General features: G+C 53.2%; 1 protein-coding gene across 2 annotated transcripts in view; it reads right to left on the bottom strand.

Annotated features, from left to right (window-relative positions):
* Nucleotides 1-26,683, bottom strand: part of MYH9 (myosin, heavy chain 9, non-muscle) — a 107,012-nt gene that overhangs the window by 29,395 nt on the left and 50,934 nt on the right. For both annotated transcript variants that reach the window (XM_011964318.1, XM_011964319.1), the window contains exons 4-14: nt 15,838-15,865; nt 14,952-15,045; nt 10,456-10,548; nt 9,780-9,843; nt 8,798-8,896; nt 8,218-8,361; nt 7,603-7,698; nt 6,081-6,199; nt 4,538-4,690; nt 2,157-2,330; nt 369-542 (exon numbers count right to left, since the gene is read on the bottom strand). In XM_011964318.1, the coding sequence (XP_011819708.1) occupies nt 369-542; nt 2,157-2,330; nt 4,538-4,690; nt 6,081-6,199; nt 7,603-7,698; nt 8,218-8,361; nt 8,798-8,896; nt 9,780-9,843; nt 10,456-10,548; nt 14,952-15,045; nt 15,838-15,865 (1,238 nt within the window). The remainder of the gene's footprint in view (nt 1-368; nt 543-2,156; nt 2,331-4,537; nt 4,691-6,080; nt 6,200-7,602; nt 7,699-8,217; nt 8,362-8,797; nt 8,897-9,779; nt 9,844-10,455; nt 10,549-14,951; nt 15,046-15,837; nt 15,866-26,683) is intronic.

Below are 26,683 nucleotides of genomic sequence, written 5' to 3'. Positions count from 1 at the left end.
GAAGTCAAACAGCTTAAGAGTGGCAGAGTGCTATTCAAACTCTGAGCCCATGCCTTTAGCCAAATCTCTGCACCTGGCAGACAGGCCCAACAGTAATGCATGACAGCATGACGACAACCAGCCTGGGCCCCGTGATGGAGTGTTGCAGGCTTCTAACAGCACGGACCAGGTGAAGGGGGTCTGCAGGCTGTGTAAATGCAATGCTGATGCTGTCACCGGCCACATTACTGGGTGAGTCACTGTGCAAGAACTGTACTCAGGCCACACCCCCGCATCCTCAGGAGCTGCTCGGCTCCTGGTCCTAAAGAGCCTTGACTCTACTTCTCCTGTGAAGGTCTGGCCGGCACCTCCCCATGAGTGCTCCTCACCTTGCCGGCGTAGTGGATAATGCAGAAATCAGCTTTGTCCTTCAGCTGCTTGGGCTTCTGGAACTTGGGGTGGGTGCCCTGCTCCTGCATCACCTTCTCTACGAAGCTCTTGTCAGTGGCTTTGGGGAACCAGCACTCCTCGTCCAGCAGGGCCAGGATGCCTGGGGGGCCTGCCTGGAGGAAGCACAGCATCAGCACAGGTGAGCACACCCTGGGAGGGGCACCCCTCCCTTCAAGAAGCCAAAGCCCGGACATCAGAATCCGCTGAATCCCACGGAGGGTGGACAATGCGCTCCCCAGGAGGACCACTGAATATTTCTCATTTATAAAGAAACCTCTGAGGCCCAGGCTGCAGCTGAGACCTTTACCCAAGGATCCATCACGGTGGTTCTCCAGCGTTTGTGAAGCCCCCAGTGGGTTTCAGGAAAAGTGCAGATCCACTGACCCGCAGGGCCAGAGTCTGACTTCACCGTGTACTGGGGTCTGCCCAGGAGGCTGCCCTCAACAAGTACCCTGTGATCCTGCCACAGGGGATACCACCACACATGCTTTGTGTCTGCACATCTATGATGAGATGGGATACGTAGGAGGAGCCCCTTGAGGAAGAGAGTCCCAAGGACCCAACAGCCTTCTGCACACTGAGTTTACAAGCCAAGAAAGCAGATTTGGACGCTGCAGAGAGGCCGTCTGACAAAACTTGAAGCCTGGTGGGTTCTTATTAGTTGGAAAATTCAGTTGATTAAAGAAAAAAGCTCATTACAAAAGTAAATTGTTCGCCAGGCGCAGTGGCTCACGCCTGTAAGCCCAGCACTTTAGGAGGCCGAGGCGGGCGGATCACCTAAGGTCAGGAGCTCAAGACCAGCCTGGCCAACATGGTGAAACCCTGTCTCTACTGATAATACAAAAATAAGCCTGTAATCCCAGCCACTCAGGAGGCTGAGGCAGGAGAATCGCTTGAAGCAGTGAGGCAGAGGTTGCAGTGAGCCGAGATCACGCCATTGCACTCCAGCCTGGATGACAAGAGCAAAACTCCATCTCAAAAAAAAAAAGAAAAAAGGCAATTTTTTCAAACTGAAAAAACTTTGTCCTAGGCCTTCTGATTAATTAACCATCATTAAAAGAAAAACCAGAGACTGAAACAGCTCAGGTTTCATTACAGATCACACCCCCGACAAGCCTAAAACACAAACAGGCAACCCAACCTCCACCTGGCAAGAGGTTTAAGTATGAACTCGCTGGAAAAGGTTCCTCTTTTCCATCTTCACACAGTTAATGCTGGTGATAAATGCACTGCTGCTGTGCTGGTTTTATGGAGGGATGAGCGGAGCTTTGGTACGTGTACACCTGGGCAGAGCACTCAGTGCCCAGGGTCTGCACAGTTCCATGCTACAGTGAAAGCAGCCCACGATAGGGCCTTGCTACATCCATGCATGGCTGTTTTCTTTAAGACAAAGAAATGCTTATCGAGCCCAGCCTTCAGGAGGATACTGGGTGGTCTACTGGGACTGAAAACAGGATGCTAGGGCCCCAGCCACATCCGCACCTGGTCCGGCAGCTGGGAGAAGCCCAGCCCACAGCTGCAGCACAGAGCATCTCCTCTAATGGAGGCACCCACCCAGGCCTCCAAGGCACCGGATCTCAGCCTCGGGGCTTCGTCCTCCAGATGGCACCAAAAGGAAGGGGCGTTAAGACACCTCCACAACCAACACAGAGCTGAGGTGAGGAGCGGGTGCCCCGGAAGGGAAAAGCCAGAGGCAAGTGTGAGGTCAAAGCACGCCTGGCACTTACTGGCTTCTCAATGAGGTCAATGCAGGGTTGCAGGTCGAGGCCAAAGTCGATGAAGTTCCACTCGATGCCCTCGCGCTGGTACTCCTCCTGCTCCAGGATGAACATGGTGTGGTTGAAGAGCTGCTGCAGCTTCTCATTGGTGTAATTGATGCACAGCTGCTCAAAGGAGTTCAGCTGCAAGGAGAGAAAACAATGTCAGAGAGATGCCAATCCTGCACTAAGAGGCCCAGACACCCCTTGAGAAGGAGGGCGGGGTAGGGATACAGGAAAGGCCTCCTTGGGCACCTCCATGCTGCTGCCTTTAGAGCCTGGATGCTCCTGGCCTTCCCTTTATCCACCCAGCAGTAGGCGACATTTACTCTTTGGAGCCGGGAACCGCGGGCAGTCGGGTAAAGCCTTTTCAGAATAGTGCTTTTAATTGCATCCCATAGATTACAAATAAAGTAGTTAGGTTGAAGTATGATCATCAAAATATTCTGATCGCATAATACATTGTGCTTCCTTGTTTTTTATTTTTATTTTTTATTTTTTGAGACAGAGTCTCATTCTGTCACCCAGGCTGGAATACAATGGTGCAATCTCTGCTCACTGCAGCCTCCACTTCCCGGACTCAAGTGATCCTCCCAGCTTAGCCTCCCTAGTAGCTGGGGCCCAGGCACACGCTACCGTGCATGGCTAATATTCGTATTTTTTGTAGAAATGGGGTTTCACCATGTTGCTCGGGGTGGTCTTGAACCCCTGAGCTCAAGTAATTCTGCCTCAGCCTCTCGAAGTGCTGGGATTACAGGCGTGAGCCACTGCACCAGGCCCTTCTATGTTTTCATTGAAGAGATGGGGCCTTGCTTTGTTGCCCAGGCTGGCCTCGAACTCCTGACTTCAAATGATTCTCTTGCCTCAGTCTTCCAAAGTGCTGGGATTACAGGCGTAAGCCACCGCACCCAGCCTCTGTGCTTCCTTATTAACAAGAACTAGCCATGGGCTTAACAACTTCCAAAAGTTTGAGGTAGTGATGCATAAATGACACTACCAGACCTCTGCAACAACTGGAATGTGACATGAAAACATCTGATTTCTATTGGTGACAGATCACAAGCACTGCTAATACAACTGTGGTTTGTATGGTTTGTTCAATTCACAACTGGAAAAAAATACATGATTTCAATGAGACGTTAGTAAAAAATAAAGATGTAATTTTCTCATCCCAGCTCCATGGCTCCTCTCAAACCTCCCACGGACTCCAGGTTAAGAACCTCTGATCTACTGTAAGTATCGGTTTCCCTACTAGACCTCAAAGTCGTCACACGCCAGGAAAATGCCCAATCCCGATGCTCAGGGAATATTTGCTGGAAGAATAAACAGGAAGCACCTGCCCAGGAAGCCTCCAAGAATGTGACCTAAAAGGTCCCATCCTCCCAGCCTGGGCAACATGACGAAACCCCATCCCTATAAAAAATACAAAAATTAGCCAGGTGTCATGGCACATGCCTGTAGTACCAGCTACTCGGGAAGCTGAGGTGGGAGGATGGCTTATGCCTGGGAGGTCGAAGCTGCAGTGAGCCATGTTCACGCCACTGCAGTCCTGCCTGGGTGACAGAACAAGACCCTTCCTCAAAAAAAATAAAGAAACCAAAAGTCTCATTTCTCCAGTATTTCTGATTGAAAATGAGCACTTCTGTTGAGCTTAAAACACATCTAACTGAGCCTGGGCCACACGGTGAGGCCCTATCTCTACAAAAAATTTTAAAATTAGCTGGGAGTGATGGTGTGTGCCTATAGTTCCAGCTACTAGAGGGCTGACGTGCGAGGATCAGTTAAGCCCAGGAGGTAAAGGCTGCAGTGAGCTATGACTGTACCTCTGTACTCCAGCCTGAGTGACAAAACGAGACCCTGCCTTTTTTTTGTTTTTTTTTTGGTTTTTTTTTGTTTTTTGAGATAGAGAGTTTCACTCTTATTGCCCAGGCTGGAGTGCAACGGTGCAATCTCAGCTCACTGCGACCTCCACCTCCCGGGTTCAAGCAATTCTCCTGCCTCAGCCTCCTGAGTAGTTGGCATTACAGGCATGCACCACCACGCCCGGCTAATGTATTTTTAGTAGACACAAGGTTTCTCCATGTTGGTCAGGTTGGTCTCGAACTCCCGACCTCAGGTGATCTGCCGGCCTCAGTCTCCCAAAGTGCTGGGATTATGAGCAACCATCAGCCGAGACCCTGTCTTTAAAAAAAAAAAAAAAAAAAAAACCCACACCCAACCAAAGTCTCCATGCAAACGAGATGGCCAACTCAGGTTGGTGCGGGACCATGAGAAGCAGGGTTCTTAGCCAAGGAGAAGGCAACCAAGAAGCCAAGAAGGCAGCGGGGTGGGTAATGAAGGGCGAGGCTCACATCAAAGATCTCGAAGCCGGCGATGTCCAGGATCCCGATGAAGGAGGCGCCCTGCCTCTTGGTCTTGTCCAGAGCCTTGTTGATGCGCAGCACCAGCCAGCGGAACATCCGCTCGTAGGTCGCCTTGGCCAAGGCCTCGATGGCAAAGTCAGCCTGCGGGGCACACCGGGGGAGCGTGGCGTCAGATACAAAGGATCTGAAAACCCTCATACCCTTTGCCCCAGTAATTTTAGAGTCCTCCCCCTAGAGGAACAGCCCTAAGTATGCAGGGCAAAAAAAAAAAGTCTTTCATGTACAAATACGTTCACTGCGGTGTTATTTAAAATGATGAAAAGGAGAAACAACCTAATATCTAACGACATGGGGACAATAAACTTAGATCTTTCCAAATAAAATGGGGACACACTAAAGGATTTATAGAAGAAGTGATGCTTCAAAATAAGGCAGCGGTCTATGGTCATACCACCCTAAACACGCCCGATCTCATCAAAATAAAGCAGTGGGCAGAGGGGGCAGAGGGAGATAAGACAAAGGATGAGCCGAGACCCGCCGTGAGTTAGTAACTGCTGAAGCCGCCCACGTGATGGGCACGTGGGGCTCTTTACACTCTCCCCTCTTCTCTGTTTTGCACATGTTTGAAAAGCTCTGTAATTAAAAGCCAGAACGAGAACTAAGTTTAATTCTTTTTTTTTTTAAGTCTTGTAGGAAATAGCTGCCCAACAATATTCATCACGGGGAATTGTTTTCCTTCTCTCGATTTTTCTATATTAAGAGTCGTGTAGTATTTTTGTAATAGAAAATAGAGGTTTCTCCTTAATGGTCAGGGAAACGAACAGGTGGCAATAATAACATGCAATGTCTTTTGAAAACAACGGTCTTGTCTTTCACGCAATGCTGAACTGTCAGTGTACGGCGAGTGGGAGAAGGACTAACAAAATGAGCTTCCAAGTATCTTTGAGAGATGGATTTGGCACCCTAAAAACACCCCTGGCCAGCACCATCAAAGAAACTAGAAACCCCTGAGAGGCAGAAAGCGGCCCGCACGGGGAGGGACGTCCACTCTGGGGGCAGGCAGGCACATCAGTCTGGCAGGAAGGAGCAAGCACTGCTGCTCATCTCTCAGCACATGTGGCAAGCCCAAGGCATCAGGTGGTAGAGAAACAGCCGCTTGGCACAGGCTTGAGGATGGCGGGAGCCGCCACCCTGGCACCAGAAGGAGTTGAGCTACAGTGGCATCAAGTTCCTGCTTTACACCAGAGAGGACATGCCTATATCCTTGATGACCAATCAGCCAAAATACCATCTCAATGCAAAGAGGCACAACGCAGCCTCAGGATGGCACTTCCTAGGCATGAAGCCTGGGCGCGCCATGAAGCTTCTCCAGTGCCCTAGATGGGGTGATACCACCTCTCTCAGGGTTGCTGTGAGGACTGCATCAGGGAGTCATGAGAAAGTGCCAGAACGGCCCGGAACAGCCTCAACTGTGCTGCTGCAGGGACATTCACCCGGGAGGCAGCGGCTGCCCTGGCCCCAGGGGACATACCTGCTCTTTAGTCTGCGCCTTCTGGACGTAATCCCGTCCCACCTTGATGCGCGGGGTGAGGATTCCTCTGGTGAAATCGGTCACATTGATACCCAAGAGATGGGACACCTTTTGGGCAGCTAAGAGTTTTCAGAGAATAAGGGAGGGACAAAAAGTCTTAATTAGACCCAAGAGAACAAGTCCCTCTGCTTGACCTGGGAGCAGAGAGGAAGAAAGCCACGGGGTGAATGAGCAATTGTTACCAGGACAACCGCATCTGGACCCTTCTTTAGCAGGGCCACCGACACCCAACAGCCCCCGACTCGGCAGCCGCATGCAGGTCAGTGGGCAGGGCAGCTGTACTTCCCCCACGGGGCAGGGAGGAAGGCATCCTGACTGGAGGCCCAGTGGCGACAGTGGTTCCTCTGTCCACTCTCAGCCGCACGCCTTGGAGTGTAAAAGCAGGTCCCTACCCACCAACAGGACTGAGAGGAGCAGGTCAGCCTGGTGTTGGGGCACAGAACAGCACAGGATTCCACAGGAGTGTCTTTTTTTGTTTGTTTTTTGAGACGGAGTCTTGCTCTTGTTGCCCAGGCTGGAGTGCAGTGGCTCGATCTCGGCTCACTGCAACCCCCACCTCCCGGCTTTAAGCAATTCCCCTGCCTCAGCCTCCCGAGTAGCTGGGATTACAGGCGCACGCCACCATGTCCTGCTAATTTTTGTATTTTTAATAGAGATGGGGTTTCACCATCTTTTTTTTTTTTTTTGAGACAGAGTCTCGCTCTGACGCCCAGGCTGGAGTGCAGTGGCGCAATCTCGGCTCACTGCAAGCTCCGCCTCCCGGGTTCACGCCATTCTCCTGCCTCAGCCTCCCGAGTAGCTGGGACTACAGGCGCCCGCCATCTCGCCCGGCTAGTTTTTCGTATTTTTTAGTAGAGACGGGGTTTCACCGTGTAGGCCAGGATGGTCTCGATCTCCTGACCTCGTGATCCACCCATCTCGGCCTCCCAAAGTGCTGGGATTACAGGCGTGAGCCACCGCGCCCGGCCAGGAGTGTCTTTTACAATCCACACACCCATGCGTTACATCTTTAGAGAGACCCTAAGGAAGGCACATTAAGACTGAATAACTTGTATGGGGTCATTTGCTGCAACCCTAACAAAGGGGATGAGTCGGGTGCGGCAAGCACATAATTTCAAGATCCCGACATAGTCACAGGCAAGGCTCCCATTAAAGTGGAGCTACGGCAGAAATCACTAGTGTCCTGACAAATGGTGTGGTCTCAGGAATGAATGAGGGAAGCCCTGGTCCACGTGATCACAAGTTGAAGTTATTCTGAAATGCTTACTTGGTAAGAAACAAAGCAGGGTCGTGTTGACGTGTGTTTTACATCTGTACAGAAAATACCGACAGATATATGGCCATAAACACACCTAACATTAAAAAGAACGGTGTCCGGAATTTCCGCAAGACCTTCCCTCCTGAGCAAATCCATGGCCAAGCACCTGCCCCATCATTTCCGGCGAGAGGCCCCGGGCGTTACCTGTGTTGTCGGGCATGGATGCCTGGTCAGTGTTCCGCTCCTTCTTGAAGACGATGTTGCCGAGCTGAAGAACCCCTGAGATGACCCGCAGCAGGCCTTTGGGTGCAATCAGAGGTGGCTCAGAAGCACACACGGGTCATGGTGATTCCCGGGGTGGGGGTCACTCGCCCAGGGATCCTCAAGCCAGACAAGCCAAGCAGGGACACCCCCCAACTCCCTGGGGCCACAGGGGCGCCAGGTCTGAGTCTAACAGTGTGTGGTGAGCCCAGCCATCCTAGAGGGCTCACCCATCCCCAGCTTCTTCCACACTCCCCGAGACAGGACATGAATATTCTACTTTCAGCAAATGGCAAGGGCTGTGCAGTGGACCCGGGCCCTGGGCAGTTAAGGACATGTCCTTTGCACCCTTTCTGTGTAAATGCCTGTGGTACCACCAGGAACAAATAACCCTGAACCTCAAATCTGAGGAACCGTTTTCCCACACACTGCAGGCCTTCCCCTCCCCCTGGCCTCTAGCAGGCTCCCCAGGCCTATCGGCTGCCCTGATGCCCCTGAGAGCATGGGTACCAGCCTTCCCCCACTCCACCCTCCCCCACAGGAAGGCCAGCCCTGTACCCATTTGCTCCTCTTCTGGGATGCCCATAATCCTCATGGCCTCCATGGTCTCCTGGAACATGTCCTTGTCCTGTTGCCCGGGGATGGTGACGTGCCCATTGGACAGGAAGCGGTATTTGTTGTACGGTTCCAACAGGAGATCGGCTGTAAGGGGTGGAGGGCAAGGGCGCCTCAGCGAGGTGCTGAAAGCAGAGGCGCCATCAGCGCTGTGACCTCGAAGGTTGGAGAGACTGGGACAGACCCTGAGCCCTGACGCGCCCTGGAAACCTCAAGAGTAGCCAGCGACGTTCAGCTTTCCTCAGTGTCTGAGACTCTGACACTCGCATCTCCTGGCCCAGAAGAGCGCCAGGGCCCTGTGATTTGCAGCTACATGTGCAACCCACCCTAGCTTTTCTCCGGCATGGTCAGAAACAGAAGATCAAATCCTTAGGATGGCGCAGAGAACAGGAGTCACTCTCACTTCTCCCCGCTAAACCCAAGGCCAAAAGTTTTCATTTCCCAAATGATGTCTATGGCCCAATTCTGGCAAGAGGCCCAGAGCCCGGCAGCCCCGGTGTCAGGCTGCAGGCCGACTACTCACTCTTCAGATGCTCTCCAGCCCCAGACAGGAGATAATAGAAGATGTGGAAGGTCCGTTCTTCCTTGGCTTGGCGGATAGCACGAGATTTCTCCAAAAGATCTTTGCAAACATTAAGGAAGCAACACAAGCTGGGGGGAAGGCAAGTCCTCCACTGTCCACTTTTTTTTTTTTTTTTGAGACAGAGTCTCACTCAGTTGCCCAGGCTGGAGTACAGTAGCACAATCTCGGCAGAGGATCACTCCGCCTCCTGGATTCAGGAGGAGTTGATCTTCCTGCCTCAGCCTCCCAAGTTGCTGGGATTACAGGCGCGTGCCACCACACCTGGCTAATTTTTGTATTTTTAGTAGAGACAGGGTTTTGCCATGTTGGCCAGGCTGGTCTTGAACTCCCGACCTCAGGTGATCCACCCGCCTTAGCCTCCCAAAGTGTTGGGATTATAGGCGTGAGCCACTGTGCCTGGCCAGCCTTCCATTGTCCTCTTACGCTCGTCCAAAGGAACTGAACTTCACAAGGAAGGAAGAATGGCACAAAACGGCAAAACACAGCAAAAGCAAACTACCTGGGTTCTCACCTTCAAGGGGCACGTTGTGTCCAAGAGGTGCTCACACCCTCGGGAGCCTTGTCTCATTCTTACAGGTAACGGGAACAAGAACATTCCCACATGCAAAGGCGAAACGCTGGCACGCGGGAGAGATAAAGCAGCATCCCCCAAACGCTCACCTCTGGGAGCCACACTAGACGGCTTTCAACAGCTCCATCCCATTCAAGCAGGTGGTTATCCTGCCCGTAAAGAAAGCAAGCCCTAAGCTCTGTGTTGAGTTTGCACTGAGCCGATCCTGAGTGTCCCCCCAGCTCCACAGACAAGGTGTCATGACAGGCCCACAGGGGGAAAGTGCTAGAATCAGGAGGCAGCTTCTTCTCTACAGAGGTCATGCCTCCCCTCCGGATCCAGAACTCTTATCCCCATGAACCACAAGGATACAAGTCTCAATGTTGGCTCCAACAATGTAGCCGTTGACATCAAAGTTGATGCGAATGAATTTACCCTAAGTAAAAAAGGATAGCAAGAGATCAGGGGTGCCCCTGACATGGGGAGCTAGAGAGCAAGGGGGAGACCAGAGGCCCCCGCCCCCGCCCCCTCTCCGGTGGGCACAGCTTGGAGGGAAAAAAACCCAGAGACAGGACCCATGTGCCAGGCCAGGGGCTCCCTATGCCCGCACCGCACGGGCCCTCAGGACTCGGGCGCCACACTGCCTGAGGCCATGAGCCTAAGACAAGCCGATCTCACACCCAGGTTCCTCGCAGAGGGGGAAAGAGACCAGTTATCTGGAAGTGTTCCTCTCTGAATGACCCAGGAACTAACTGGCTATTGGTGACAGCAGAGCACTCTGGGGCAGAGTAGGCAGTGCCCTCACTGGCCTTTCCACCTCTCATAGGGGAGGCTGAAGAAGCTACTCATAGCCTTCTTCCTTAAGAGGGGCAGGGCAGGTCCACATCAGCTGACATTCGGTCTGCCCTAGTCCGCAAAACAGGCCAAATAGCACCAAGTCTGAACCGTCCTCGGTTTTGAGGGGAGGGCACCCAGGAGAAGGCAGCATGAGCCAAAGCTCCGGGCAGGGCCCTCTGTCCCCAGAGCCGGGTGCCACCGCGCTACTCACGAAGCGGGAAGAGTTGTCATTCTTCACAGTCTTGGCGTTCCCGAAGGCCTCCAGGATGGGGTTGGCCTGCAGCAGCTGCCGCTCCAGCTCACCCTGCAAGGAACCCAGGAGCGCAGTGAAGGCCGGGCAGCGACCTGGGCTACCGAGCCTGCCCTGCCTGGAAGGGGTACGATGGCAGAGCCGTGCCAGCATGTCCAACATGCCAGGAACAGAGGTTTCCGGGTGGGCGCCAGTGTGCCACTCCAGCCACAGCCAGGCCCCGGTATCACCCAAGTGCGGCCTTCCCGCCAGGCTTTGGAAACCTTGGTCAGTTTGAACTTACTTCCGTGGCCCTGGAAACGGCAGGGAGGAAGCTCCCTCAGCTCTAGGAATCTGGCCCTGGAGGACCCATGTGAAAGCAGCACCTAAACTAGCGAGCTGGCGGCACAGACACCCTGGGACAGTGTCTCCACCCTGTATACACCAGCTTCCCTCTACCTCCTTGCCTCTAATCCTCACATTTTTATTCCTTTTCATAGGAAAAGAAAATGAGGGGATTGGATCTGGAAAATATACACGCTCATCTAATCTGTGTCCTGATAAATGCTGCACTTTCTGTATCAGCCCCTCCACTGCTGCACCCAAAACCCACCATGGCAGGCAGTGAGCACGGGATCCACGAGGCCCACTTTGGGCTGCAAGCTGTTTACTGAGAATGTCAATAAATCCTGCTGTGAACTCCAGGGATGCTTTGTGGTAGACAAAATGCACCCTTGTGCCTTCTTATCCCTACACCCTCACCATACTTAGGGGGAAGGACAGAGCGGCCCCATTTCACAGAAGAGGAAGCTGAGGCCAAGGGCGAGGAATGACGTGCTCAAGGTCATCCAGCTGTCAATCAGCAGAGCGGGGTGGCAGAACTCCAGTCCCCTAACTAGCCCGTCAGCCACTGCCCTGTCTTCACACCTGTGCAGCAGGCCCATGCAAGCAGGGAATAACTAACGCTGACTGAGGAGACTAGGGAGCTGGTTCCCCTTAATGCCTGAGTGCCCTCTGGGGGAAAGAACATCACACAAGGGCCAGGCCAGGCTTTGTATTTATTAAAGACTGGAGTCAAGCCAGGGTTTTCCGGGAACAGCAGCCGCCTGTGAGTGATGACAAGGAAAACTGGGAGGAGTAGGAGCTCCCAGGACAGCCATGGACCCTGGCCTTACAAGCACACCTGCCACAGACGAGACTCATCTGCAGAGCACCGGGGACACTCTGGAGTCTAGCCAAGCCAGACTGGAAGCCCACCTGAGACCACAAGGGACAGAGCAGAGCCTCCTCCTCTGGCAGTCCTCCTAGGCCAGGACCCCCTAACGCAGGGCTAGGAAGCCTTATGCTTGTGAACCATCCAGACAAGTGAGAGCATTGCTCTGGTGCCCGCCCCTGAAGGAGGGTCAGCGGGGCCAGGTCAGAGGGCAGGGGTCAAGACCACAGAGCAGGCTCTACATGTGCGCTGGGCACCAGTGGTAACTGGACACCGGGTTTCCACCCACAGGCCTCGGGCGGGCCTGGGAAGTCGGCTGAGGCAGCCCACGGAGCCAGATTTGGATAAGAATGGCTCCCCCACCCACTACGCCGTTCCTCTCACAGCACAGGCCAGGCTGCCAGGCTGCCAGGCTGGCTGAACCGCTCCCGTTCCCGCAGACAGAAGGGAGCGCGGCCCCTTCCAGGGCCTGTGCTTGCCCTGGCTTGGAGGCGAACTGAGGCCTCTGTTTGGGACCACACGCTGTTGCCGTGGAAAGTGAGGCCGCGGGGCCAAGTCGGGAGCAGCCACTTCAGATTCCAGAGCCGTGTTCCCTGCTGACAACAGTGATGACTAACCTACGGCTTTTCCTCTACTGACATCTAATGGGGCACAGAAGAGATTTTAATTTTTCAATGAAATCTGCGTAACACGAAGTGACGCGGTACTGTCTAAGGTTAGGGGTTACCATTGGTTTGTGAAGGGCTTCACTGGGTGGTGTTTCTGCCAGTAAGCCCCAACAAGTACACAAATAACAGACCAGGGAGAGGCAAAGGTCACCATTTAGGCTCCAGGCATCTGCCTGGAAAGCTCCTTGGACCAAGCTCTGCTTTGCCAACCCGCAGCCGAGGCCAAACCTGGCCTCCCCACAGCAAGGTGAGGTCTGGAACAATCCCTCTGCTGGTGTTGGGAGGCTCAACTTGGCCACTGCAAGTGAGAGACTGCTGGCTCCCAAACCAAGTTCAAGGGTGTTCCATGTTCCGGCTGCCTGTGGAAAATCACAGCACAGCTTCAGGCAAGGAAATCAACCAAACCGGCCAATGGCCTTTCACACTAACAGCCTGAGCTGTGACTGGAACCCTGGGGCAACCTATTCCCTCACTCTAGTGGGCTCAGGGCAGGGACAGGGTGCCTAGCAAAGTCTGCATTTTGACAACGTGGCTCCCACCGTCACCCCCAACCCCAGCATGCTGTCTTTGCTGAGTGCTGCCTTCCCCTCCACAACAGGAACCCCCGATGTAAGGCATATGAGCTATTTCACTGCTCTCTGTGTCCTGTCTCCTGTCTTCCAGGACAGGGACTCCAATGTCACCCTCCCAAGAACCAGTCACATACTAGGCAGTCAATAAATACTTGGGAAAAGGATTTTACTGCAAATTCAGGGATGGAAAACCACGGCTAGAGAACTCCTAACCTCACAGCTTTGTTTTTAAAATAGGCCTCCTAAAAAGAATGCAAAATGGGGGATAGGGGAGGGAGACAGGGAGAGAGGGAGATACGGAGACGGGGGAGAGGGACAGAGAGAGAGAGAGAGAAGAAAAGAAACTTTATTAGTTTCTAAATATAACTCCTGACACCCCATGGAAAAAGATTCCAAATGTCTTGAGAAGCTTGGCACATGAAAAGTTACTTTTGGTTGGGTTCCAGAAGACTGTACTCATTAGGCCATTCTGCAGGCCACACCCCAGACCTGCATGCAGACTCACACCCCTCCTTACTTACGAACGCCGCACACGCACACGGCACGCCAGTAAGGTGGAGCCGCCTCTGGGAGCGACCAAGCTCCCCTGACGGCTTCAAGGAACAGCACTGGCACTTAGGTTTCACAGGGGAGTTTAAGAGTGTGCTTGAGAGACAGCATCCCACAGCCATGCTTGTCTGATCACCCCAACCTCTGAAAAACTCCAACGTGAGAACTCCCCAGCACTGCTTCTGACTGGTACGGCGGTGGCAGGCGAGGGCAGCCAGCCATCTGCATCTGGTCTGGACCACAGAGCGTGGAGGGCTCCGTGAGAGCGGAGTTCCCGTCCACCGTGCCGGGGTCAGGTTCTGCATGGGACATGACAGCTATGGTGCGCTGTGGGGAAATCTGGGCATGACTGGAGTTTCTGAGAACAACTAGGTGTGAGGCCCATCTCCATTCTGCAGGAACTGTCACTTCAGAGTGCACAGGAGGTCACTGTGTGCCACACCCAGCCCCTCCTCCCAAGACAGTCAGTGAGCTGAGCCTAAAAGAAGAGTTCTAGCTGCAGAAAGTGACAAGTGTGGGGTGAAAAGCTGCTTAGAACAAAATACAGAATTCAAGGGCACACGATGGGCAGAACACGCATTCCCAGTGCAGAACGTGCAGTAAACGTGCAGCTCACCTAGCGAGGACGCTGCTGGTTCAACCATAATCCATCAAAAGGGAGAGGAAAAAAATGGAGGTGAGATGACTTTCCAATTGCCCTTTCTCTCTTCGCTGGGGTGGTGGGGGTGGGTGGCTGTCCGCCCAGAGGCATTTCTTTCTTTTTTTTTTTTTTTTGAGACGGGGTCTCACTCTGTCGCCCAGTCTGGAGTGCAGTGGCGTGATCTGGGCTCACTGCAAGCTCCGCCTCCCAGGTTCATGCCATTCTCCTGCCTCAGCCTCCCAAGTAGCTGGGACTACGGGTGCCCGCCACCACGCCCGGCTAATTTTTTGTATTTTTAGTAGAGACGGGGTTTCACCATGTTGGCCAGGATGGTCTCGATCTCCTGACCTCGTGATCCACCCGCCTCGGCCTCCCAAAGTGCTGGGATTACAGGTGTGAGCCACCGCGCCTGGCCCGCCCAGAGGCATTTCAACATCAGGGAAAAGAAATGGATTCAAACACAGGTCTGCCTGAGGCCCTTCAAGCCTCCATCAACTTGAGGACCAAGTCTTGGAATCTGCCTTCCAGCCTCAGAAGGGGAGGACACACAGCAATGAGCTGCAAACGCCAAGAGGGCTGCTACGCAAACTCCAGGACCTCACCAGTTTCCACAGCAACTCAGAAGGCTAGGAGGCCAAGGACAGAACGGGCTTGCTATCGCCGGACCACTCCCAGGACAGGCCACGCCGTCGCCTCAGTGGAAATGGGCCCAGCCTCTGCTTCATTCCCCAAAGCATCCTCATGTAAAGCTGAAGCCATGACCACTAAGTGCTCTTCCTCCATCATCCCACCAAGGCCCAGCAAGCAGCCGTGGGGACGAGGACCACAGCACTCACCTGGTCCTTCTTGCTCTTGTGTGAGGACGCCACGTACGCCAGATACTGGATGACCTTCTTGGTGTTCTCTGTCTTGCCAGCTCCAGATTCACCCCTACCAAGAGAGGCAAGGAAGCCTCGGGCTTAGGCATGGCCAAGTCCTTGACCTCTGTCCCTTCCCACTGCACACTCCACTGCCTCGCATTCTGTCAGGTGCCCGTGAAGGACCCAACGTGTGGCAGAAAAAGGAACTGCCACATAAACGCTCTGGAATCCTCACGGAGTCCACTTCCCATGGCTCTCCAGGGGCTGGATAGAAGTAAACTGAAATCCACTGCCTGCCCTGGTCACTTGGCAGCCTTCACATCCAAGTGTTTTAAAAATCAGTTTTAGGCAGCTGTGGACTTAGGGGTCAAAGGCACTTGTACATGTTCCTTTGAAACGTCACTTGAAGGAACGTTCTGTGCCATTAACTCTCTCGGCAATGGGGTTTATGGATCTCCTTGTTAAGTTCAGAGGGTGAGACGCCCCAGTGTCTACTTCAATCCAGGTAAAGAAAAGCCACCATGCAGAGCAAGAAGGAATGCCTTCCGCCCGGAAGTTACGGAGGAGCTGGTTCCCAGCCGGATTGTGGGGAAATCTTGCTTTTCCTTTCTGCCATAAGCGCCACCCTCCTTCCCACTGGCTCCTTGAGGAAGGATGATTCAAACTGAACTCATCCATGCAGTGGGATCGCTGAGTAGCAAACATACAAACTGAAGTCCTGTCCCATGGAGGAGCGGAGGAAGGGGCCTTGAATTGGGAATCGGGGACTCCACCACCCCCAGCTGTGGTTTCAGTAGGAGTCCTCAAGAATGAGAGCAGATTGGGGTGAAACGAACCACGACCCAGATGGAGAAATACTTACGTGCACAAGATGGATTGATCTTCTCGGTCTGAAACAAAGGAGGCATCAGATTAACTCCCGCCAGATACAAAAGCCTCCCCCGCTTGCTCCCGAAGAGCTGCCCGTTTCCCAGATGGAGTATAGTGCTACAGATGCTGTCTTTGCGGCGATCTCGCAGCCCACCCTCACACCTGGCTGGGAGGAGGAGCATTTGCGGAGGAGAGTGCCATTGGGCAGCTGGTCCTGCCACCCAGGAGCTCAGACTGTCCACCCACACTGTCCAGCCCCCACCAGAAAACCAGAAATAGTTCTGTGTCTCCCACCTTAGAGGAACTAGCGTGTGGAAAGCTCTCCAGGAGTCGACTTTCCTGGGAGCTGAGTGGGACCTGCCCGGTGTGTTTATAACTGGGGGCCGAGATTGTCAGAAATCAGCCCACTGCAGGTGCTCTAAATACCATCCCCATTGAAGGAAGGAGCACCGTTTAAGAGGCTGGAGGAGAAGGGGTGATGAGGCCTGGCTTTGCAACGGGACAGCCCTGGGATAAGATGCTGCCTCACAGCCTGAGACCCGGGACGGGTGCGCAGGCTTCTCTGAGCCCCAGCTCCCTCCTCCGCAGCGTGGGATAACAGTACTTGTGTCCACGAGACATGTGAACGTACCAGCTTGGTGTCTGGCAAGTGGAAGGCGTGTAATGATGTCACTTTAGAGGTAGCTTGTAAAGAATGACAGCTTCTGATGGGTTTCTGTGACAACCTGTTCTCTAGCCAGGTGTCAGGAACTTTCAGCAACTATCAACAGCTCTATGAACTGCTCAGCAAGGAAGGTTATAAATACCCACCCTCCCCCGGTGCAGGAGGGGCAGTGATGCCCACACTCTGAAAGCTAAGTTTGCCAGAAACACTAAGGCATCCTAGCTGTTCGGTACTGGGTATTCAGTCTTAAGCAACAGCTGAAAATACCAACTCACTTTTTTCCGTTTTATCCCACCCCATCTAATAGCCTCACCGTCCTTGAAGTCAAATTGGCCTGAATCCAGCATCAGGCTACTTACAAATATTTGAGCTGCAGTAAGGTATTTAATTCTGAGTCTCAGTTTCTATATCCACAAAGTCGATCTGCTACTAACTCCCTTGCAGGATTAGTTTGAAAAATAGAAATAACACATAAAAAGGACCTGCCACAGTCCCTGTAAAGAGAGTAAGCTCCACAAATGGTCGCTGTCTATACTGACTTCCCCGTGGCAACGTCGCCACGATGGGTGGCAGTGGTGTTGTCAGGGCAGTGGGAGCATCCGTGGCTGTTGGTACAGTGTCAGCACTGAGTGGAAATACGGATTCAGCGACGTGTGAAGGACACACTGAGTGGCTCGCACCGCCTGGTCAGGGCCCTGCATGACCAGGCACTGGGAGAATGACTCATGGCCTTCCGCACATGGCCTCAGGAGACACATTTAACCGTTCAACACCAGTCAACACTGACCAGCTAGGCTGCCTGCCTCTTCCGAGGTGAGCTTTCTAGCGTGTCTGACCTCAGCAGCTGGTTGGGCTGGGCACTGCCTCCAATCTCTTCTTCTGCCCACTGGTCATTCAGGAGGGCAAAGGAAGCCCAGACACAAAGAAAAAAAAAACAAACCTCACACCCAACACCAAAGGCAGCTACCCCTGGGCGGCAGCTTCCTCCCAGCCCCCTAAGCATCAACAGGGTGGGGACACAGAGGGGCTGGGTCACTCCCATTCACAAACACACCCCACACTCTGCTCTCTGATGTGGAAACTGCTCAGGAGGCAAGCTCGAGAGGGGCCTTACTCCCCCTCGCCTGTCTCAAAAAACACAGAGTCCTTCAAGCCTGCACAGCAAGGACGGAGATTAGAGACCTGCATCCTTGACAAGACAGACGGGAAGACAGAAGGGAGGGAGGCGGCAGGAACGACAGCCTGGGGAAGACAGAGCGATTTCATCGCTGGCCCCTAACAACAGTGTGGCAACCGATAAGGGTTTGGAACAAACATTTTTGTCGTCCCAGCCCCTTGCCCTCCCCCACTGAGTCTCCCTGTGGTCTGCCCCAGCTGTGGGCATGTTTAGTCACCGGCTCTGCTAGCAGGCAAGAATGTACCTGCGAGTGCTGGCAAGTTGTGAGCAGCAACGGCCCAATGCTACCATAAAAGGAAACATTCCCCAACCCTTCCAGAGGAACCGTTTTCCCAGGGCTGTCCCTAGGATGGCTGGAATTCCTCTAATTGTGTGAGGAGGAGTCAGACGCTCCGCTGCTGAACAACAGGAAGCAGAGCCCCCAAGCACACTCGAGGGCATGCACACGCAGGCACATGCACACATAAGGACATGGACGCACACACAGACACACAAGCATCTGTGCATACACAGTCACATACGGAGGCAGGTGCACAGAGGTACGTGTGCACAGAAATACGTGCATGCACATGTGTGCAAAGCCATATATGAACATCCACACATGGGCGCACACAAGGCACACAGCTGCCCACGCATTCACAGACGCATATCCACAAGCACAAGTGCAAACACAGGCACCCAAGGCACATGTATTCACAGGTGAATGTGAACATACATATATATATATACACATAGCCATGCACACACACGGATGTATACACAGGCACACGCACTTCAAATCCCGAAACCCCAGTGCCAAACTCAGTGTCTCCTCTCCATCCACCCCAGCATCCCCAGCTCTCCCACTTCTCCAGCCTTCCTCCTCCAATTCCTGAAGCCAGTTTACCACTGTCAACACAGCCTAACCATCCCTTAAAGAAATCTGGATTTGTTCTGCCAGGAACATTCATTTGGACAAATGGCACTGCTTAGTATCCCAAATCCACCTGCCCTATGCACCATGAATCATACCATGGCCCCATGCAACCGGAAAGGTCTTTCCAATGCTCAGGAAGAGTTTTGGTCTGTTATCTTGTGTGGCCTCCAATAACCTTACAAGGTATTGTATTGTAATGTACAAAGCAGGTATTATTGTCATTGTTTTGCAATCTTTCCACACAGCAGTTCTTCTGGATTTGTTCCTGATCTCAGAGGCATCTCCTCTGGGCAGTGGGGTGGTCAGAATTCTTAGCAACCAGTGGGCTCTTGGCCTGACTCAGTTTACTCTGCAGCCCACCTCCCCACCCTGTGCATTCTGGTGGAGACCGTCAGTGGCGCCCACCCGATCAACCCTTCCCCACACTGTCATCTCACAGGATGAGCACATTCAGAGTCCGGCCCAACCCGCTTGTTTTGGCTCAAGTCCTTATTTGGCCTGTAAGGACTGAAGGCTTATTTGAAAACGCCCTTCCTTCCTCTACACGGGAGGAGGCCGCCAGGGACAAGACTCTTCTGGGACACGAGCCCCCTGCCAGATGAAAGTCTAGCTGTGGTAGGCGCCTGAACCCCCTGCCCCAGCCCCTCTCTTGGTGAAAGCTGGGGTAGAGACTGGATCATGAGTCACTCTGCAGTCGTTTTCAGACTTTTCAAAAAGCAGTGGCAGTCCTTCCTCAGATAAAATCTTCCCAAATCCCTGAGCAAGGGACAGTGGGTGGTGGAGACTGTGTTCCTCAGAGCACAGTTTGACAACCACTGGTCCAGGTGTCTGGAGCAGCTCTGCAAAGGGGGAAGCCACAGCCGCCAGCGCTACGGCCCTGGGTCCTGCTCTTCCCCACGCAGTGCCTGGCCCCTTGACCTCTCTGGGAATGAAGGGACTGCTCTGAGGATGGAAGGAAATGGTGTTCCTGTCATCCACGGTGTGAGACAGGCGCCCAGACATGCTGTCCTCACCCGCCTGCTGTCTCGGAGCTTCCAACTGAGCAACTCCTTGGCACCGCCATAAGTAAGTCTTTTATAAAAGTTACAAATTCAGAAACCAGGCCATTTTCTCCCTGGATTTCATTTTAAACCTGAAATGTCCTGAGGCCAAGCCCATGCAGTGAGGGTACCTGAGCTGATGTGGCCATCTACCTGTGGACAAGTGTTTCCAGCCAGCTTAGCACGCTGGGCCCAGGGGGGAGGAAGGGGGAACCTGACCGCAGGTATTTCATCCCAGGTGCAGACTTCTGCTGGGGGCTTAAGGCTCACTTCCTCTGTGAGAGGAGTTGCAGCTCACTCTTGTCCATAAAAGGCCACGAGGCTCGCAGAGTGGTGACATCAGCCTGACAGGAAGTACAGAGGAAGGGGCCTGCTTCACCAGCAGCCACTGCTGGGACTGACTCATCACCCCGCTCCCAAGATCACACCTCCCAAGGTTCCAGCATGGAGCAGCTCTTTTGGGTTCCACCTGGGAGAGACCCCATCTTCGGCTCCGCTGGGCTTCTTGAGAAATGGGTATGGGCCAAGAAAGAAAGACAGGAAAAAGGGCAGTTTCAGGTTGGACAATATGCCCACGTTGGGTGAGACTGATGGGATAATCTGAGACAAATGGGACCAAAACTTTCCACCACCAGGGAGCCTTCTGCTTTCAGGGAAACTCCAGAGTGGCCCCTGGGGGTGGCTTGCTATATGTGTTGGCACTGTGAGCCCTGCCCTGTGTCACCAGGATGGGCGTCTCAGGCTGTCCTGGGCAGAGTCCTAGACCCAGAGTCACTTCTTCCCAAGACCCTCATGTGGACAGCATCTGGGTCTCAGTTGGTCAAAGCACAAAGCACCTGTGGGGCTGAAGCTTGGAACTTACGGGCATGGGAAGGCCTTGTAGAGGACCTAATTCGACTTGACCCCAAGATCAGGGCATCATTCTTCTTTCCTCAGAAACCCAATGACTTGATCAGAGTTGCACAAATGGGGCTGAGAACTCAGGCCTCTGGAGGCCTCACCCACCCCCGGACTCTCCTCCATCGACTGACCCTATTGGCCCAGCACTCAGCACCTCCCGCAGGCCTGCCTCAGTGCTGCAAAGAAAGGGCTGTGACACTCTCAGGACGGGAAGCGCTGCTTCTCCACAGCCAGCTCAGTTCACAAGCTTGGGTTACAAGTCTTTGGGAGACAAACAGAGAGGTGAAGAAAAGCAAGTGCAAAATGATGCTTCATATTAGCAGAGGCTGTAGATCTGTGCAGAGTGGGGTGGAGCTTCCTGGCAGCCTGCCTGCCCAGCAATCTGCCAGCAAAGGAGGAAGCCCCTGCCGTGGCTCCCAGGCACACAATGCGGTCATGGGCAAGTGTGCCCTCCAGGCCCCCACGGTAGGCCCAGACCAAGTGACATGCCTGCTCAGCAGCATCCACACCAGAAGCCAGTTCGACCTGGCCCAGTGCCTCTGCCCACAGCCCCTGTGTTCCCCCAGGTGGAACCTTGGTTTGAACCTGCTGAGACCCAAGTCCCCAGTCACCAGAGGCAGAGAATGGGTAGCCCTCCCCCTCCAGGCACCCTGGATAATGGAAAAAAACCTCAAGGGATTGCTCTTAACTTTCATTATGTCAGAGACCAAGCGAGGCCCCAGACAAGCCTTCTCTTGGCCAAAATGCATTAGGAAAACACAGGTAAGTTCCCAGCACACAGGTAAATCTGCCAGAAACAGCACTGCTGGGCGTTTCTCTGCCCTTCCCGTGGGCGGGGCCAGGAGGGGGACCCTTCTCCTTCTGGGGTTGTTGCCAAGGCAGCTCCAACAGGTTTGTCAGACTGGAGGGAAATTCAAAAGCCACATATGAGTGCTGACCACCCACAGCACATGCCACCAGGACACTCCCAGTCCAGTTCTGCCTTGCTCCTACCTAACATTCCCCTTGGGAAAAGGAAAGACAAGGCAGGAGGGGCCCCTGTTGAGTTCTGCAGAGCGCTGGAGCAACAGGGAACAAGAGGGAAGGAGCCAGGACACACACAGGGAGCATGGCAGACACAGCCAGGCACTGCTCATGACAAACTCGGCTCCCTGTTGGGGCACAAACAGGCCTGCAAAGACAGCGACCGGCTTTTGTGAAACTCCCTTGGATGAGTCAAACGTGCTTGAGAGCACCAGGGACATCAATGGTAGGAGGTGAACAGTAACAGCGCGTGAACATGCCGCCTTGGAGGAGCGGTCAGTAGAAGGAAAGGCGTGTCGGTGACTGTTAGGCCAGGATTTGCTCCTGGAGCACGGCTCACACTTCCTCTCCTTTCAGCTTAGACCTGTGCCCTGTTGTATCTGTGGACCAGCTCATGTGGAAGAGACAAGATCTTCAGGAAGAATCCTGATACCAGGTGAGAATGACATCGTGAGCCTCCATCAGCACTGTCTGTTTGCCAAAACAATAGCTTGGGTCCTCGAGAATTTATCGTCAAGGTCCACACGGGGCTGACAGCCTTGGTCAAGACTAAACAAATTTGACAGAAGCCATTTGCAGAATCTCAACTTTTATACCTGCAGACTTTCAGCTCATTTATCTTTCTTTAGTACGTAGGGAATTACTTTGGTTCTCAACTGATACCTTCATTCCAGAAATCAGGTAGGTAAAGGAAAGCAACTCCTTTCTCTGAACACACTGTTGTTCAGCCCTGACAAACTGGGACACAGTTCAACTGAAGTCTCAGAGCCGGAGCTGGAGAGAACAGGAAAAACGGGCTGGTAGGTGACACTCACCAGGCAGCAAGAGAACTCATCATGGGAGGCCAAAAGCACAAAGTGGCTTAGTGATTAGGGATTTGATGTGAGTTTTTGTTGTTAGTTTGTTTCGGGGGATGGGGAGCAGAAACAAAAACACTGGGCAACGCTTCCAAACACCGCCCCCCAAAGTTTCAGGTTCTAAGAGGGCACTTGCTTTTTATCTCCCGCTCAGTGGGCCCAGAGCAAAGCACGGTGGGCCTGTTCAGCTGTATTGACAAAAAAAAAAAAGTAAGCCTAACACTGAATCCTTGAAAAGGGCCTGTTAACCACAGATTCCTCTTCTAGAGAGAAGACGTTCTAGAAATGAGACTGACAGGCAGGACCATGGGTAGTTCAGCAGCCTCATGCTGGGGCCGGGCTTTCCTTCCTGGGGGAGGACCACGAAGCAGCCAGCTCACATCAGCTCGAGGACAGCGCCTCCCGGCTGCAGCCATGGTGTTGGGTGGTGGCCCAGGGCCTGCTTCCCACAGCACCTCTCTGGTCCACCAGCAGCCCAGGGAACAGAAAAGCATTTCAGGGCTGCAGAAGAACCAACTCTGGATCAAGCACATCTCCTAAAGCTCCGCTGAGGCTACATCAGCCCCCGGCCTCAGCTCAGCTCTGCGTGGACCAGACCAGACAAGCCAGAGACCGCGTCTGCTATCGCGTTCCAGTGTGTGGGACGGTCGCTGCAGGGAAAGCAGCTGTGACAACTTACTTCCTGCACCTGGACTCTCGGCGGAGTCCTTTTGGGGAGATTCAAATGGCCGCCTGCAAGATGCATTTGACCATCACCTTCATTAAACGAGCAGGAGTGTGGATGGAAGGAATGAGCGATTTGAAGGCTCCGTGGAAGGTGGGGCAATTCAGTCGAGAAGTGTTTAGACTCTTACTGCCAGCTCTAACAGGTACTTATCGCAGCATCACACACACGGCGTCTTACTTCTTACCATGGCCCTGCCAGGGAGTGGTATGAAGCCCAAGAGGAGGACAAGAGAACGAAGGCTCAATTAGAGTGAGTTGACTTGTTCCAGCCAGGTCGCTGTTAGGAAGTGAAAGAGGCAGATTCCTGCTCTGTCTAGTCCAAAGACCACGGTCTCTCCTCCACAACACACTTCCTCTTGCTCAAAGGCAATACATGGCACTTTTCCCAAATCTAAGGCTGAGACAGGCCCAGCAGCCCCTTTTTGGTGCCCCTTTTTGTTATCTATCAAAGGCCCACACCCACCCCAGCAGCTCTGGAGGCTCAGTGGGGCGCCCCTCCTCTGTGCTGGTCTCTCGCTGTCATCTTGAGGCTGATTTGCCTGTCTCTGGGCACAAGTCAGTCACCTCCTCCAGGCAGGCCCCAGTCTGCTGTCTGTACACTCTCTGTAGCGTGCCCGGCACACACACAGTGGGTGTTCAGCCAGCACAGGAAGACCAGTGGGTGCAGACACAGAACGCCCCATCTTGGAGAGCCCGCGCTGCCTCCACGGGCACATTTGGGTGCACAGGGCCTGCTCCCGACCTCCCCAGCAGACAGCGGGGCCTTTGTGTGCTGACGGCTGGCAGGGCTGGCGGCCTCCCGGCTGGGTGCATTCCTGCTTCAGCAGAGTCATCCCATCTGTGGCTTCCACGGCGCTCCTTCCTCAGCTGCCTGTCCCGGTGAGTCGATTCAAATGGAGCTTTTCTGCCCGCTTGAAGCATTTTCCTGAGCCTCTGCCGAACATGGCACTTTTCCTCAGAAAGACCTTGGAAAGCAGATGATTCCAGAGGAGACACAACTAGCGGGGCAGGGAGAATGTGGAGAGAAGGAAAGAGAGGGCCCCTCCTCCCCGAGTGACCCCCAACCACTGAGCCGGAGATAAGAATTCCTTCAAGACCAGCCAGAGAAAATGAGGGGCACCAATGCCCCGCGGGCCTGTCCCGGGGTAACAGGCACCAGGACAGGAAATCAGGAGACTGCTTTCTGGCATTGGCTCTCTTTGGGCTTTCGACAAGCCAGTTAACACATCTGTGCCTGCCTCTTTACGTATGAATTCGAAGAGCCATGCGCAGACGTGAAGATACACAAAAATGCTACCCCTCATAGTTTACAGAAAAAGGTCAGACACCGAGGGGCATGTGCACACTTACTGGCACTCTCAGCGGCTGCTGGGTGACCGACCACTTCTGGTGCAGCTTCCACTGGGAACCAGAGATTGGGTGGGAGGGAGACTGGCACAGAGCAAAGGGTTAAATGCTCTCAGACAAGTTTAGGCCTAGAATGAAAGCAGATCTGCTTCCCCCAAAATGCTGGGAACTCATTAAAATATTAATACCATAAAGTCACCAAAAGTGAACCAAACCTGGCATTCTACCTAATTCACATAGAAGGGGCTTTTTCTACCCACTGGGGAGATAACTGGGTTCATGTCAAATTCCTCAACTAGCGAGTTCTCCTGTAGAGACATACAGATCTTTCCCCACAGGGGAGACCCCAGAGAGTCTGGCCCGGGATGCAGAAGCACCATTTCCTAGGCAAGACAGACCTTTTGCAGACCACAGCTGCTTCTGCCTGAACTCTACAGCAGACCATTGTGCCTGCCCTGGGACACAGCCCCACCCATCCCCGCCTGGCAAGGGCCAGCAACACAACGTTTATGCTCTCTCACTCTCCTGGCCTTGGCCAGTTCAAAGGCTTCAGTGCCATCACAGAGTTCCGAGGAACAGTCCAATCCCCAAGGCAGGAAGACCCAGGAACAGCCATGACAATGAATTAACAACATGGGAAAGCCAGGGGCAGGAGGGTGAGCCGACCATGTCATCCAAGGCCATGCTGGGCATGTCTGGGATGCCCTGTAACTACTTATTGACTGACACACACCACTGCCTTTCCGCAAGATCCAACCACCCCAGGCCTCACAGCCACACCTGACAAAACTCCCAGGACACCTGACATTGGCTCAGTCGTGCTGGCGCAGGTGTAGGCAGCAAAACGTCTTGTTTTGTAGCTAGGGCCACAAATCTCGGTCTCTAAACATGCCTTGTCTCTCCACCTGGACCGCCAGGGCATCCAGTAACAGGATAATGTCAAAACCTGCTGGCATTCTGGCACCTTCTGTCACCTACCTCCACGGCCTAATCCAAGGCACTACATGCTGTCATGCCCCACCCGTGCCCACGGCAGACAGCACTAATCCATCTCAGAATTCCTGCATCGAGTCTCAAATCCTTGCCAGCACAGGGCTCCAGGCAGCCACTACTGATCGATCAGAGATGACACTCAAAGTAAAACTAATCTGCAATGCTTAGTCCAGTAGTTCTTAACTGGGAATAATCTTGACCCCCACAGAACATCTGATGGCAATGTCTGAGAATATTTTTTGTTGTCACAACTGGAGAGGGAAGGTGCGGCTGGCAACAAGTGAAGAGAGGCCAGGATGCTGCTAAAAATCCTACAGTGATCAGGAAAATCCCCCACCCCCAACAGAGAATCATCCAACCTCAAATATCACTAGTGCCAAGTGTGAGAAACCCTGGCTTAGTGTGACAATAAGTGAGTGACATATAATTTATCCTCCAAACTGGGGTGCTTCTGAAAGTGAAAGAGAGCGCTATTAATAATAACTGTGGAACAGGCATAAATCAGGACTGTACAGGCAAACCAGCACACTGAACAGATAAAGGCAGATGCAGGTCCCCAGGAAGGGTCAAAGAGCTCCTCTCCCACAAGTCCCCAGACAGAGCCACCAACTGCCCTATTTGGCAGAATAAATGCTAGTATGTCATAAGCCACAGTCGGCACAGGAAGGAAATCTTTGTCTAGTTCTTGTTTAAAGGAAAAGCAGAAAAGGAACTTTCCGGCTGTGCCTTTTAAGATGTAAGTGGCAGAGAACAAACCTGTTTCCCCCAAAGCCAGGTAGGCAGCATGCACTAAGCCTTCACTCCAAAAGACAGGGGCAGATTTTAACAGCCTGCAGACCCTGAGGCTCCACGGGTGACACCTGACCCAGGGCAAGAACCAAAGGGTCCTCTGGACATTTTTCTTTTACTAGTGAACCAGCCAGTCATAACATGGACAACTTCTGTTACTAACTTCCTCCCTGCTGCAAGAACAAGAAACCTGTTACTAATTGCTCTGCAGGTCAGCTATATACAAGAAGAAGGAACTTCCTTTTCTTTTTTTTTTTTATCTCAGCTCACTGTAAGCTCTGCCTCCCGGGTTTACGCATACAGGTGCCCGCCACCTCGCCCGGCTAGTTTTTTGTATTTTTTTTTAGTAGAGACGGGGTTTCACCGTGTTAGCCAGGATGGTCTCAATCTCCTGACCTCGTGATCC

This window comes from Colobus angolensis, unplaced genomic scaffold (assembly GCF_000951035.1).
Source record: "Colobus angolensis palliatus isolate OR3802 unplaced genomic scaffold, Cang.pa_1.0 Scaffold65, whole genome shotgun sequence".
Taxonomy (NCBI): domain Eukaryota; kingdom Metazoa; phylum Chordata; class Mammalia; order Primates; family Cercopithecidae; genus Colobus; species Colobus angolensis.
Note: the sequence above shows the minus strand (reverse complement) of the source record. Positions and strands in the feature narration are given on the sequence as shown.